Raw genomic sequence first — 15027 nt, forward strand, 5'->3', positions numbered from 1 at the left:
TTTTAAAAAAAGTCACACTATGGGGCTTCATTGGCAGTCCAGTGGTTAAGACCCATGCTTCCAATGCAGGGGGCACAGGTTCAGTCCTTGGTCAGGGGACTGAGACCCTGCATGCCACGTGGTGAAGCCAAAAAATAAAAAAAAATACAAGGTCTTCCTATGGCTATGACAAAGAGTAAAGGCAGACCAACCCAGTGTCCTAACTGTCTGTGTATCAGCAGAGTGAGTTATCATGCGGTCACGAAAACTGAACTGTGTTTGAAAGGAAACCCTCGGGACGGAGTGTGTCAAACCTGCGATGTGAGTTGTGACCACGACCCCGTGCGGTATCCTGGCATCGCAGCTCTGCTGTGAGCTTTGGACCACTCGGAGCCTAAGGCCTGCGATCCCCTGGTGGAGGCTGGTTGCCGGGTGTTGAAGGACTTTTACGGTCATCCCAGCGCCAAGCAAGACTTTGTCCCGGACTGGAGAGAGGCCGGGCATTTGGTGCTTGACGCACGGTGGGGGTTGAGGGTTCACCCGCAGTCTTGCCGTCTGCACTTGCTTTTGGCACTGCCCGTCTGTGCGGGGGAGCCCTCGCCACTGGCAAGAGCATGAAACACGCATTCCAGGGAAGGCTGCCATCAGACTTAGCCTTCACAGAGACCTGGTCCCACCAACTCCTTTCAGAAACACAGCCGGGTGCCTTTGCCTGGACACCTCGCTCTCTCAGCCGAAACCCTGCAGGTCCCTCTCTCTGACTTTCTGCATCCGGGGACTGTCTTGATGCAAGGGTCACAGCGTCAGTTGCTTCTGAAGTGGAACAGGTGTAGAGTAAGTGAGGCAGGTGGACGGGATGCAAGGACCACACTGGGAAGGGCTGGGCTAACCGACACCGGATGCTTGTTAGCTGCAGTGTTAGAGGGTGTTAGGGCATGGCGGGGACTGCGGCAAAGTAGGGAGCAGAGACTGTGGCTCAGCGATAGCTGTGACCTCTCAGCCACCTTTAGTGTTTTTAGTAGCAAGTTTATTGAGGTGTAATTCACATGCCATACGATTCACCCACTTAAAGTTACAATTCAGTGGGTTTTAGTATATTCATAGATAAATGCAACATCACCAAAGTCAATTTTAGAGTATTTTATCATCTCAGGAAAAAAAAAAATCATAATTACCTCCCTGTTTTCCACACACACACACACACACATGAAAGTGTGTTGGATTTTTAAATGTATTTGTGCCTTTGCTGGTGCAGCTGGGCTTTCTCTGGTTGTGGCAAGTGGGGGCTACTCTCCGGTTGTGGTGCGTGAGCATCTCCTCTCAGCGGCTCCTCTTGTTGCAGAGTGCAGGCTCGCGGGCCTGTGGGCTCAGGCGCCGCCCTCCTGGCTCGGGAGCGCGGGCTCGTGGGTGTGCGGGCTCGCGGGCCTGTGGGCTCAGGCGCCGCCCTCCTGGCTCGGGAGCGTGGGCTCGTGGGCGTGCGGGCTCGCGGGCCTGTGGGCTCAGGCGCCGCCCTCCTGGCTCTGGAGCGTGGGCTCGTGGGTGTGCGGGCTTGCGGGCCTGTGGGCTCAGGCGCCGCCCTCCTGGCTCTGGAGCGTGGGCTCGTGGGTGTGCGGGCTCGCGGGCCTGTGGGCTCAGGCGCCGCCCTCTGGCTCGGGAGTGCGGGCTCGTGGGTGTGCGGGCTCGCGGGCCTGTGGGCTCAGGCGCCGCCCTCCTGGCTCTGGAGCGTGGGCTCAGTAGTTGTGTACACAGGTTTCATTGCCCCTCGGTGTGTGGGATCTTCCCAAGTCAGGGATCGAACCCATGTCCCCTGTATTGGCAGATGGATTCTTAACCGCTGACCACCAGGGAAGTCCAGTATATTGGATTTTGTCCAATATTTTTTCTATGTTCCTTGAAATAATCGTGTGGGGTTTTTTTTTATTATTATTATTCTGTTGATATGAGGTGTTACATTAATTGGCTTTCAGATGTTAAACCAACCTTGCATTCTGGGATAAATGCTACTTGATCATGATATGTAATTTTTTTTATGCATAACTAGATGCAGTTTGCTGGTATTTAATTGAGTGTATATTCATATTCCCAAGAGATACCGGTTTGTGGTTTTCTGTGTGTCTTTGGTTTGGGTATCAGGATGTCAGCCTCATGGAATGACTTGGAAGTGTCCCTGTTCTAATTTTTGGAAGAGTCTGTGTAGGACTGGTAACAACTACTCTTGAATATTTGGTAGAATTAACCAGTGAAGCCACGTTGTCACGGGCTTTGCTCATGGGTAGTTTTTTATAGGAATTCAATCTCTTCACCTTTTATTGGTCTATTCAGATTGTTTCTTTTTGAGTCAGTTTTGGTAGCATGCGAGTTTCTAGGAGGATCCAGTTTTTTTTGTTGCATTGTTTTTCTGACATTTTCTTACCTTCCCCCAGTGGGCAACCTTGGTCTTTAGCTCTCTTGTGGAGCTGCAGTATAACATACCTGTTTTTCTCAGAGGCAGAATCATGGATGTCAGGGCCTCTTAGGTTTATTGCCATAAATCAGAGCAAGAAAAAGCTGTCCCTTGGCGCCTGTGGACAAGCGTATATTGTTATAGGGAGTCTGGGCGCAGCTGGATGCCTGAGATCATAGGAAGCTCCCCTGGGGCATTATTATTCCTTTCTTCCAAGAAAGGATAATCCCCTGGCCATTCCTCTTCCATGTAAATGAGTGGTCTCCAGCAGATCCCTCCCACTGAACAGAAAACTTCAAATTATAAATGATTTCAACTGCCTGAAATATGCCTTGCTTTGCTTTATCTCTGGAGATTAAAACTAACTCCCCTGTTATCTAGAAGAGGGACGTGTCCAGTTCAGAAAAATGTGTGTGGTGCAACAAAACTTGGACTCCTTTTTACTCACACTTAACCTCACACCACACATTTTGAGCAAGTCCTGAGGGCAGCCCAGTGGCCAGAGAGAGACTTTCCCTCCAGGAACAAGAGCCTCTAAGGGTCTGTGATGGACTAGGTAGGCTACTGCTGCAGATACTGAGCTCCCTGTCCAGGGAGGCATTCAAACCGAAGCTGGCACGCTTGTCTGAAAGACTCAAGACGGGATTACAGCATCAGAGTCAAGTCTTCCCAGAACTACGAACCCCTTCTCGCTTCTGCAGTGTCCTATGATGTACGGTCCCTGTTGGCAGCAGACTTTAGGCTTGTCCCTGCCAAGGCAAGCATGATGTCCCCCGTTTATAGATGGTCCCAAAGAGCTCAAGCTAGAGCTACAGCAAGGAGTCCCTTGAACTGCAAGGAGATCAAACCAATCAATCTTAAAGGAAATCAACCCTGAATACTCACTGGAAGTACTGAGGCTGAAGCTGAAGTTCCAATGCTTTGGCCACTTGATGTGAACAGCCGACTCATTGGAAAAAAACCCTGATGCTGGGAAAGAGTAAAGGCAGGAGGAGAAGAGGGCGACAGAGGATGAGATGGTTGGATGTTATCACCGATGCAATGGCCACGAGCTTGGGCAAACCCCGAGAGACGGTGGGGGACAGGGACGCCTGGCGTGCTGCAGTCATGGGGTCACAAGAGTCAGACGTGACTTGGTGACTGAACAACAACGACAAAAGAGCTGGAGCAGTTCTCTCTCCGCGTGGTGGACGCGCCTTCCCCACGTCTCATCTTCCGTGGCTCTTGCTGAGAGGGGCTGACCCCTGCCGCAGACACGACCCCGTGACCGGTCTAGTACCGTGTGTGGGGCGTGCCGGCAGTGCCCATGAGGCAGGCCCCGCCAGGATCGTGTTTGCCCAGACGGTGTCCCGGAGGGGCCGAGGCCCCCGGGGTCTCTGATTTCCCCGACCTCGGCCTGCACAGACGCCCCTGCGGCTCCAGATGCAGTCGGACGCTGGTTCCTTTGCCTCCTCCACCAAGGGCACGAGGGATTTTTCATGGAGTGTTGGCAGCCGATGACGGGTCCTCGCGGCGTCTCAGAGCGCTCCTTCTGAAGGACGTTTACACGCTTCTGCGGCATCTCCCAGCTGCTAATTAGCAGCATTCTCATTTCCCTTAATCACTGAGACAAGGAAGCCCACAACAGTTCTTCAATTAGCTCAGAGGAAATGTTTCTTTCTTTCGCTATTGAGGCCCATTCAGAGGCAAGAATGGCTCGTGGGTGCGTGTTGGCTTCTGCGCGTCTGCGGGCGGGGGCCTAGCGCGGGCGCCCCTGGGCTGCTGTGGGGCGATGGTGCCCTCACGATGCTCCCAGGGCTGCAGAGGCTCCCACGGCCCCAGACCCTCTGCCAGCCGCCTCTGTGTCCTGCTCGGCTGGCTTACGCACGGGAGGGTTTACCTGTTTTAAACTCAGTGTTTCTTCTCATCACCTCTACATTTCACATGCTCCCTCCTTGCAGAAGCCATGTAGTAAGTCCAAGGGTGGCGGGAAGGAGCCTAGCACTCAGGTCTTTCATCAAGGCAGTCACTCTGCAAAGGCGGGTCCCCATCATGCGCCAGCCCGTTGCAGGCTCGGGGGACTCAGCAGTGAGCTGCCAACCAGGGCCCCTGCTCTTAGGAGCCGACCCCTCCCCTGGGTCCTGAGCTGCGGGCTGGTGTCCGTGATGCTGCACCTCTGAGGAGGTGCTTCGGCGCGGGGCGGGGTGTCCCTCCCTGAGACGGGGTGGGTGGTAGGCGGCAGCTGTGTGGCATGAACTCAAGTGTGTCCCACCTTTTTCTGGAGAAGGGACAGTGGGCAGAGGACCCAGTCCCCAACCTGGCCCTGTAGGAAGCCTCGGGGCTAGGCGGGGCCCCTTGGATGGCGTTTCTCATCTCAGTGTGACCCTGGCCACCCCCCACCAGCCTTGAGGGTGTCCGTGTCTGCAGGGGGCACAGTCCTCACCTCTGGCATGGGCCTGGCCGCCACGAGACATTGCTGGCACACACAGAAGAAAGAAGCTGATGGCACCAGTGACATTCAAAGATACCCACAGGGTCCTTGCTCGTCTACAGATGCTGCTTGTCAAGGGACAAGCGTGACGTGTGACAGGCCTGGGAAGTGTGGAGCTGTGAGGGCGCATCCGTACCTCGGGGCCTGGCAGGCGCGGGCAGACGTCCGGAGCAGAGCTGCCCCTGGCTCCATGGCAGCATCTTAACGAGCAGTGACGTGTCCTCAGCTCCAGAGAGCTGACAGGGCTTCCTCTGGGCTCTCGGGGGGCAGTGTCACCCCTGAGGAAGGAGAATTGGTTCTGGGGGTGGATTCGGTTACCTCCCCTCCTGCACACGCATCCCCCCGACATGTCCATCAAGCAGCAAGTGGGTCTGGAGCCTGGAGAAGCAGGTGGTGACGCATGCACAGTGGGGATGGGACAGGACCACCCGCCAGCCTGCCCCCTCGCCTCCCCCAGAGCAGTTTGTCTCGAGTGGCAGGCGGGCTCACGCGTGGGGCACCGTTCACCGTTGGGTGAGCTGGCAGGGCTGACGTGTGGGCGGCCTGGTGGGCCATGTGGTCCCTCTGTGGGCCGCCGTCCTCTGCCCTGTCACCCAGGAGGTGTCTGGATGGACAGCTGCTGGGAAATCAAGTGGGAGAGAAACCGATTTCCTCACCATCATTTATATCTTTGTTTAAAACATGCAAAATGGCTCGTTTGAAGGAGAGACAGAAACGCCTCCCCTGCATGCTCACCCCCGCCTCGCGGGTCTCTCCCCATGGGTGCAGCGAGCCATCATTTCTCTGCCTCCTGAGTGACATGCCGCTTCTGACGGCGGTGACGTTTGCAGGGGGATCAGATCGGAGTCCTCGTGTCTCCCTGGGATGTTTAAGTGGGTTCTCTTTGGGGGACATGTAATCAGCCAGGTGAATCGTCCACCACAGACCTGGAGACCCGTGGCCCTGACTACCTCCTGTCTTCAGCGTATTTGATGTCAGGCTGGCTCGGTTGTTGTTCGGGCTGCCAGCAGGGTTTCCGCGCTGGGATTTTTATTGAGTGACCTGGGTCCTTACGTGAAGTGCCCTGAGCATCCTTCATCTGTGCTTGTGCCCCTGAGCCCCGAGCCCAGCACTGCAGGCAGTTAGCCCGGCCTTGTCCGGCCCAGCCCCCTGCCCAGCCCAGCCCCCTGCCCGACAGCTCCCTTCTGGCTGCTGGTGGCGTCCGGCTCTCGGGCGTGGCCGAGCGTGGGAGAAGGTGCCCTGAAATGATGGCTCGGGCACTGTGCTCCCTCCCCAGCGCCGCCCGTTTGAGGCTGGGTTCCTACCCTGGGTGGGCCTGTCTCTTTGTATGTCCGCTGAGGGGTGTGGACTAGAGTCAGCGCTTCCCAGATAGATGAGGGGCCCTGGGGTTTGCAGACTTCTTTCTGAATCCTGGTCTCCATGAAGCTAGGATGGAAGCTGAGCTGGTGGAAGCGTAGGTCTCCGTACGTTAACCAGTGCCTCGCAGCGGTGACCCTGGATCTCAGCGCACATACACTGCGGGGCTAGGCTGGACTTGAGGCTCCGCCCTGAGGCGGCGGTAGGCACCACCGCAGCCTTGGGGCAGATACACAGGTCTGCCTGCTGGCCAGGGGGTGGCAGAGCTGCCCCAGGAGAAGTGAGCAGAGGGGCGAAGGTGCCCACCTGGGCCGGAGGGACTTGGCCAAGAGGGACCTCCGGACAGGGCTGAGGCTGAGAGGGAACCAGCAGGTGGACGCGGGGCAAGAGCCCAGATTTCAGGGCTGGACCGTGCAGCCCCGAGGGGCAGGCGGGGCCAGCTGGCCAGAGGGTGACGGCCATGGGGGAACGTGGTTTGCTGTGACATCAGAGCCCTGGGCAGGGGCCAGATACGCCAGGTTCTTGTAGAACATAAAACTCACTCTGGGTAGCCTTTGAAGGCTTTTAACCTATTTGGTTGTCTCCTGACTTTTTTTCCCCCACGTGTTCTTGATATTAAAACTGCAGCTTTGCCAACACGGAGCCGTTCGCTATACCCAGCCCTACCCCCAGTGAACATAGGCCACAAACTGCAGGCATCAGAGCCGGACCAGATAGAGGTGGGAGAGGCCGTCACAGGCCCACCCACTGGCTCCGCGACGTGCCTCCACCCACCCAGCCCCCAGACCACCCACCTGAGGTGCCCGTCTCAGCAATGCAACCAATCACTGCAAGTGCATCTGCTGCGTGAGAAAGTGGTGATGATGCAGGCTGTCTGGGGAGAGGTTCTTCTGAAAGTGGCATCCCTGGAAGGAAGTAGAGAGAGAAGAAGGCTTAAAGAGGGTCTTTGGCAAGGAAAGCCAAAGACAGGAGCTTGGAATACAGGAGCTCAGATGAGTTCATTCACTGTGAACATTTTATTCAGGCTCTACGTCAAATATGGGGAAAGTGTGTCAAAGTGTGAGTCGCTCGGTCACGTCTGGCTCTTTGCCACCCCGTGGACTGCAGCCCGCCAGGCACCTCTGTCCATGGGATTCTTCAGGCGAGAATACTGGAGTGGGTTGCCATTTCCTGCTCCAGGGGATCTTCCTGACCCAGGGGTCGAACCTGGGTCTCCCACATTGCAGGCAGATTCCTCACCGTCTGAGCCTCCAGGGGAGCCCTCAAACACAGCAGAGGTAGAGATGAATGTGGAGATGGGTGAGATTCGAGGAGCTCACGGTGAAGAAAGATGTGGTGGCCTCTGTGGCCCGTTCCCAGGTTCTGAGAGTCTGTGAGTCCAGATTAGGATTCCTCAGCGAGGGCTTCATGGGGAAAGCAGCCGCCTCGCACCCTACCAGCGTCAGAGGAGACCCCACAGGATGCCCCTCTCTGATGGGAGCTGCAGCAGGTGGCCTGGACAAGCAATATGGGTTCCTGGCTGTGAATCCTCTGTCCGCCGAGCTCTGACCACCCCGCCTTGGAGCAGCTTCCATTTCTTCTCTGTAATTTGTGCCAAGTTGCAAGAAATGCTCCTTGAGATCTGTCCCGGCACTAACATATCACACCCCAAGCCCATCGCCCGCTGGCAGTGGGGGCCCATGACGAGGGGTGGGCGGGGCCGGCTCTGGGTTAGGGTTTTCCGAGCGGGCGATAGGCCGCTGCCCTGAGCGGCCGTGTGACCGCACCCCGCCCCCGCCTTGCAGGTGCACCCTCTGCTCCCCGGCACCGCCACTGTCATGATCCACGACCTGTGCTTAGCCTTCCCCGCCCCCGCGAAGGCTGACGTCTACGTCTCGGACATTCAGGAGCTGTACATCCGCGTGGTGGACAAGGTCAGTGTCAGCCTCCTCGTACGCTCCCTCTCTTTAGCTGCACAGGAGCCGGGAGCACGGTGGGGCTGTGGGGGGTGCTTTCCTCGCATCTCCCCACCCCTTGCAGCGCCGTCTCACGTGGCATCCTGGGTTTAGCGCAGGGCGGCCTCTGGGGGGGGTCCATCTTCATCTCAGTCGACACCCGTGTAACCTGGCTGTAAATCCCCCTGGATGCTGTCCTCACATCGGCCCCGGCCTGGGGATTCCTAGCCTCTGGCCGCTGCAGGTGACTAGCCAGCCAGGGCATGAATTTTCTCCCCCGTCTGTACTTTTTGGCTTCTCGGAAATTCAGTGGCAGATGAATAAAGCGCACTAACGCCGAGTGCTTCTGCAAAATGAATGCGTAATAGACCTAGGCTTTTCTTTAACGTGAAGATGGATTTTATGTAACTCAAATACATGAGGTGGCTGCAGCGGTTTCCAGAGGAGTGCTATCAGAGTCCTGTCTTCCCGAGGGAGAGAAGGGTTGGTCATTAAAGGGGGCATTCACGCAGCTTGGGCTTTTTCACAGTCACTATTCTCTGAGCCTCGGTTATGCCCTCTCTGATCTCGTTTCCACGGGTGAGTTGCTTCTAGGCTTGTGTTCTTTCACTGAGCACTTCTGACTCACGTTTCCCAAAGTTTTCACGGCGTGCAGTATGTGCTGCCAGGTGTGAACTGTGGAGCGATTATTAACCCCCCACTGTATGCCTGGTGCTGTGCTCAGCTGTGGATCAGCTCTCTAACTGAGCTTTCTTTGTGCTGAAGTAGAGCTGATTTACAATGCTGTGTTAGCTTCAGGTGCATAGCACCGTGATTCCACTTTATTATATGTGTGTATATACACACACACATATGTGCTGCGCTCAGTCGCTTCAGTTCAGCTCAGGTCAGTTGCTCAGTCGTGTCCGACTCTTTGTGACCCCTTGGACTGCAGCACGCCAGGCCTCCCTGTCCATCACCAACTCCCAGAGTTTACTCAAACTCATGTCCATTGAGTCGGTGATGCCATCCAACCATCTCATCCTCTGTTGTCCCCTTCTCCTCCTGCCCTCAATCTTTCCCAGCATCAGGGTCTTTTCCAATGAGTCAGTTCTTCACAGCAGGTGGCCAAAGTATTGGAGTTTCAGCTTCAACATCAGTCCCTCCAATGAATATTGAGGACTGATTTCCCTTAGGATGGACTGGTTGGATCTCCTTGCAGTCCAAGGGACTCTCAAGAGTCTTCTCCAACACCACAGTTCAAAAGCATCAATTCTTTAGCGCTCAGCTTTCTTTATAGTCCAACTCTCACATCCATACATGACCACTGGAAAAACCATAGCTTTGACTAGATGGACCTTTGTTGGCAAAGTAATGTCTCTGCTTTTTAATATGCAGTCTAGGTTGGTCATAGCTTTTCTTAATTGCTTCAGTTGTGTCCTGCTCTTTGTGACCCCATGGACTATAGCCCACCAGGCTCCTCTGTCCATGGAATTCTCCAGGCAAGAATACTGGAGTGGGTTGCCGTGCCCTCCTCCAGGGGATCTTCCCAACCCAGGGATCAACCCAGGTCTCCCGCATTGCAGGTGATTCTTTACTGTCTGAGCCACCACGGAAGTAGAAGAATACTGGAGTGGGTAGTTTTTCTAGGGGATCTTCCCAACCCAGGAATCATACCGGGGTATCCTGCATTGTAGGCAGATTCTTTACCAGCTGAGCTACCAGGGAAGCCCATATATATATTTGTTTCCATTATAGGTTATTATAAGATGTTGAAGATAGTCCCTGTGCTATTGGTAGATCCTTGTTGTTTATCTACTTTATATGTAGTCATGTGTATCTGTTGATCTCATCTTCATTTATCCCTCTCCCAGATGTTAGTTCTCTCAGAGTGGGTTGTGACCTTTATGCCACATTTATGCTTCAGGCAAAGCATCTGAGTATCCCCCCGAGGCCCCCTGAACACAGAAAGCATGTCAACAGCTTCCGCTTGTTGGTAGGCTAATAGTCTGGAGGTCACCGTGGGCCTCTGGGTGTGAGCTTGGCGATGCTTTTGCAGAGATCTGTAGGGCACCACAGGTGGTGGCTTGGTCATTCGAAGGCCATCCCGGAGTCTCTTCCCCCCACGATGTAGGTGGAGATCGGGAAGACAGTCAAGGCGCATGTCCGCGTCCTGGACTTCCACAAGAAGCCTTTCCTGGCCAAGTACCTGGCCTTCATGGACCTGAAACTCCGGGCAGCCTCCCAGATCGTCACGTTGGTGTGAGTTCTCGTGGGGTCGGGGGTCAGAGGAGGGCACCTGGGGGGGCAGCGGCAACGGGTCTGCCCGGGGGAGAGGTCCCAGCCCCTCCCTCTGCTCCAGGGCCCTCGATGAGGCCCCGGACGACTACACCGCCTCCTTCCGCGTCCACGGCGTGGCCATCGGCCAGACCAGCCTCACCGCGACCGTGACCGACAAGGCCGGGCAGAGAATCAGCTCAGCCCCACAGCAGATCGAGGTAGAGCTGTTCCTCCTCACGCCTCGGGGGCCCGGCCCGGCTCCTGGGGCACATCAGCGCCCTGTGGGGGGAGTGGGGGAGGGGTATGCTGTTTTTTTGTGATCGGCTGGGACTTTTAGGGGCAGCCCAGGTAGCCCCGTGGAAAGGGAAAGTGTTAGTCACTCAGCTGTGTCTGACTCTGCAACTAACACCCTGGACTGTAGCCCGCCAGGCTCCTCTGTCCATGAAATTCTCCAATCGGTAATACAAGAGTGGGAAACCATTCCCTTCTCAGGGGCTCTTCCTGACCCAGGGATGGAACCTGGGTCTCCCGCATTGCAGGCGGATTCTTTACCATTCGAGCCAGCAGGGAAGGCCCCATGTGGAGAGGGCATATGAAACTGCTCTCCAGGGTCCTCTGTTTAAAAGAGGGCCTTTCCTGGTCCCGGGGGTCTGGGAGCCCAGGAGTGAGGGGGCTGGGTTCCCTCACTCTGTCTGGGATGTAGGGGGCCTGGTGTGGCTCAGAGGAAGGGAGTGACTTGTCACAGACGGGGGAGTGGCTGGGGGGTGAGCAGGTGGGTCTGGACTCCAGTTTAGAAGCAGACACTGATGGTTGGGGCCCTGGAGGTAGCAGGCTGTTCACGGGAGCCCCTGCTCACCAGAGCAGCCGTTCTGGGTGAGGGAACTTGGGGCTGGTGTTGGGCTGAGACAGGAGCCCATGGCCGCCAGGGCTGGGAAGTCGTGTCTGAGTTTATCCTTTGGGGGCAGCACTGAGCTGCCCCTGCCACGTCCTCTGTGGGCTCAGCCTCGCGGGCTGGGGGGCTTCGTGCCGGCGGGTGTGGGCGGTGCTCCGAGATGGAGGTGTGCCCTTCTCCTCCGGGTGAGAAGGCAGTCCTATGTGCCTGTGCTCAGGGCCGCCCTACTGAGACCATGCCTCACGCACATGTCACCCCGGGGCTGACTGGCACGTCTTCGGGCAAAGCGGGGATTGTGGGGTTGTCGGAGGAGGAGGTGGGGGCTTTGCCCTGCCGCAGAGACAGGGCCTCCGCATCCTGCACCCCACCCCAAGTCCTCCTTTCCTCATCTGGAAAATACTGAGGCCATGGGGGTAGAGAACTATGCTAGATGATTATTCAGTAAAAATCTGGAAACTGTGCAAGAGTCAGCCTTCCAAAGGGGAGCTGGGGAACCTCGACGGCAGCGGGTTGGAAACCTGGATGTGCGCCAGACTGTCATGGGGACTTGCTGAAACACACAGCAGGACCCACCTCTGATGGGCAGGTCCCGGGTGAGCCGGGGAGTGGGCGTTTCTGCCGACCCCACCAGAGCGAAACACGCCCCCGGGAATCCGGGACCCCAGGCCCTCGTCGGCTCCCTTCAGAGGCAGGAGTCTGTGCACCGTGTTCCCGCGTCCCTGGAGTTAAAGAGTGACCGCGCCCGGAACACAATGGCCTCTTTCCCTATTTTGTCTCCATGCCCAGGTCTTCCCCCCGTTCAGGCTGATCCCCAGGAAGGTGACGCTGATTATTGGGGCCACGATGCAGGTGGGCGTTCAAGGCTGCGCCCTCCGCCCACCACCACCTGGGGCTTCTGAGCGGGCTGTGGGGGGTAGTTCCGGGGTGTGGGCACCCGGAGGGGCTGGCTCATGGGCCCTGCTGCCTACCCCCTCCAGATCACCTCCGAGGGCGGCCCCCAGCCCCAGTCCAACATCCTCTTCTCCATGAGCAACGAGAGCGTGGCGCTGGTGAGCGGCGCGGGGCTGGTGCGGGGCCTCGCGGTGGGCCGCGGCGCCGTGTCGGGGGTCGTGCAGGCCGTGGACGCGGAGACGGGCAAGCTGGTCGTTGTGTCGCAGGTAACGGCGGGGTCGCAGCAGAGGCGCCCTCCACGTCCGCCCTCTACGGCGGGGTGCTCCGCTCCCCAGGCGGCTGGCGGGGCGCGGAGCCATGGCAGGGAGGTTCCCCGTCTGCTGGTGTGGGCTCTGCTCCTGAGGACCACCCCTCTCCCAGGGTCTTGCTTCTGCCCTCGGAGCCGGAAGCACCTGCCTGTCAGCTTCCCCCCTCGCCAGGCCAGGCCTGCTCTTACACCCCCACAGTTGCCCTTCTCCAGACCGAGGGTCCCTGAAAGTGAAGGTGGCTTGGTCATGTTCGACTCTTTGTGACCCCATGAACTATACAGTCCATGGTGTTCTCCAGGCCAGAATACTGGAGTGAGTAGGCTTTCCCTTCTCCAGGGGATCTTCCCAACCCAGGGATCAAACCCAGCTCTCCCTCATTGCAGGCGGATTCTTTACTAGCTGAGCGACTGCTCCTTAAGGCTTGGGGCCCCAAGCCCTCCCTCCCCGGGGACGTTCAGTGCAGGGTGATGGCAGCCGTTGAGACAGCAGACCCTGTTTCCCGTGCCTCCGTGCGTGCTCTCGGGACCCTCTGCTCTGCCTGGGCGCGGCCACCCACGGCCACCCACGGCTGTTGTAGGCCTGAGCTGGTGCTGCCCACTTCAGAGCCCTCCCGCCTTTAGTCTGTTCATTCCCAGCGGGGCTTGCAGACGTTCTCACAGGAGAGCTGGGATGCCGTGGGCACTGACGCGCTGTGGGGGTTATGGTGTGTATTTTTAGAGGTGCATGCTGGCTTGGCTGCCGTGATCCAGGGTAACTGGGCACCCGTAGTATTTCAGACCTGGATTGATATTTGCAGGAGAAGAAAACCTGAGTTATCCACTAGGATCTCGGCTCAGCTAGAGGTTAAACTATCTCCAGGCCTCCTCGCTGGAGTGGGGGACATTTCCCAGCAGCTTTTCTAGGTTGGCAGAGATGCTGGAGGCCAAGTCAGGCGGACTTCACCCAGGAGGGCCCCTCATCCCCCCAACCCCCATCCCTACCTCACACGGTCGCTCTGGCCCCAAGCAGGTAGTGGCAGGCGTCTCGGTCTGCCATTTTCCTCCTTTCCTGGGGTGGGCATTTCTGTGGGCCTCTGGGAAGGACAGAGCAGAGCGTGTCCCCTCCTGGGAAGAGCTCAAGGTGCCTGGTTCTGCCCCCTGTCCATGGCCAGCAGTGACTTGCAGGAGCAGCGACTGGGTGGTCCGACCATGCTGGAGCCCCAGCTCTAAGAGAGCGCTTCCTTCCAGGTGATGTGACTGTGGACAGAAACTGGGTCCCTGACAGTGGTCCAGGAGCGCTGCTGAGTTCAGAGCATCTGAGTACTCAGCTCTGGGACCCCATGGAGGTCCCAGAGGGTCCCAGAGGGACTGACCTTGACCCGACCCTGAGTTCATTGACTCACGCCTTTCCCAGCAGTTCCAGTGTCTCTCCAAGTGTCCTGGTCAGACTGCAAAGTCCTTTTCAATCACAGGGTGGATACTCCAAGTCTATCAATTTCATAAAAACAAGAAAGTACCAGGCGTGTTGAGAGTAAAATTAAGCACCAGGGAGGGCCTACTTCGTTCCTCTCTAAAGAAAGGGTTGCAGCCTCAGAAGGGGGAGTTCCGGGGAGGGACCCATTGTTGGCACGTGGCCCCTGAGCCCTGCCAGCCTGAGCCCCGAAGCCCTCTTCCCAGGATCTCGTGGAGGTGGAGGTGCTGCTGCTCCAGGCTGTGAGGATCCGCGCGCCCATCACAAGGATGAGGACGGGGACCCAGGTGAGGCTTCATCACAGGGATGAGGACAGGGACCCAGGTGAGGTTCCATCACAGGGACGAGGATGGGGACCCAGGTGAGGCTCCCATCACAGGGACGAGGACGGGGACCCAGGTGAGGTTCCATCACAGGGACGAGGACGGGGACCCAGGTGAGGTTCCATCACAGGGACGAGGACGGGGACCCAGGTGAGGTTCCATCACAGGTATGAGGACGGGGGCCCAGGTGAGGTTCCATCACAGGGATGAGGACGGGGACCCAGGTGAGGTTCCATCACAGGGATGAGGATGGGGACCCAGGTGAGGCGGAGCCTCTCCAGCCCCTCCTGTCTGCCCTTGGAGCAGCCTCTGGCAGGAGTCAGGCTCTGGGAGCTGGTTCAGGATGAGCCTGGGGGAGCTGCTCCCAGGACGCTGTTTCCTCTGCTGGGACGATTCTGGGACGATTCTGCAGCCCCTCAACCCGCTGGCCTCTCTTTTCCCTCTGGGTCCAGCTTCACGCCCCACCTCTCCTGCTGCATCTCCCCCGTGCGCCAGCTCCCCAGCGTGTGGCGCCTACCCCTGCAGTCCCGTGGGGGTGACGCCCCGTCTCCACCAGCCTGTCGCCTTCCCGCACCTAGAATAGCACCTGGCACCTCCCAGGAGCTGGTGTTCGGATGGCGCGCACCTTTCTGGGTGCTTCGTATGTCGTAGTCCACGTGGCGTGCGTCACAGGCCACCAGGCTGGCTCTGGGGTCACCTCCGCGTCACAGATGAGGAGGTGCA

The 15027-nt window shown here is 57.6% G+C and overlaps 1 protein-coding gene across 1 annotated transcript in view; it reads left to right on the forward strand.

The window, feature by feature from the left end:
* NUP210 (nucleoporin 210) overlaps positions 1–15027 on the forward strand; it is an 88728-nt gene that overhangs the window by 50844 nt on the left and 22857 nt on the right. Inside the window, exons 21-26 of the mRNA XM_043886453.1 lie at positions 8033–8161; positions 10296–10423; positions 10524–10659; positions 12120–12182; positions 12311–12490; positions 14188–14268. Coding sequence (XP_043742388.1) covers positions 8033–8161; positions 10296–10423; positions 10524–10659; positions 12120–12182; positions 12311–12490; positions 14188–14268 — 717 coding nt within the window. The remainder of the gene's footprint in view (positions 1–8032; positions 8162–10295; positions 10424–10523; positions 10660–12119; positions 12183–12310; positions 12491–14187; positions 14269–15027) is intronic.

Source organism: Cervus elaphus, chromosome 24 (assembly GCF_910594005.1).
Source record: "Cervus elaphus chromosome 24, mCerEla1.1, whole genome shotgun sequence".
In the NCBI taxonomy this organism is placed as follows: Eukaryota; Metazoa; Chordata; class Mammalia; order Artiodactyla; family Cervidae; genus Cervus; species Cervus elaphus.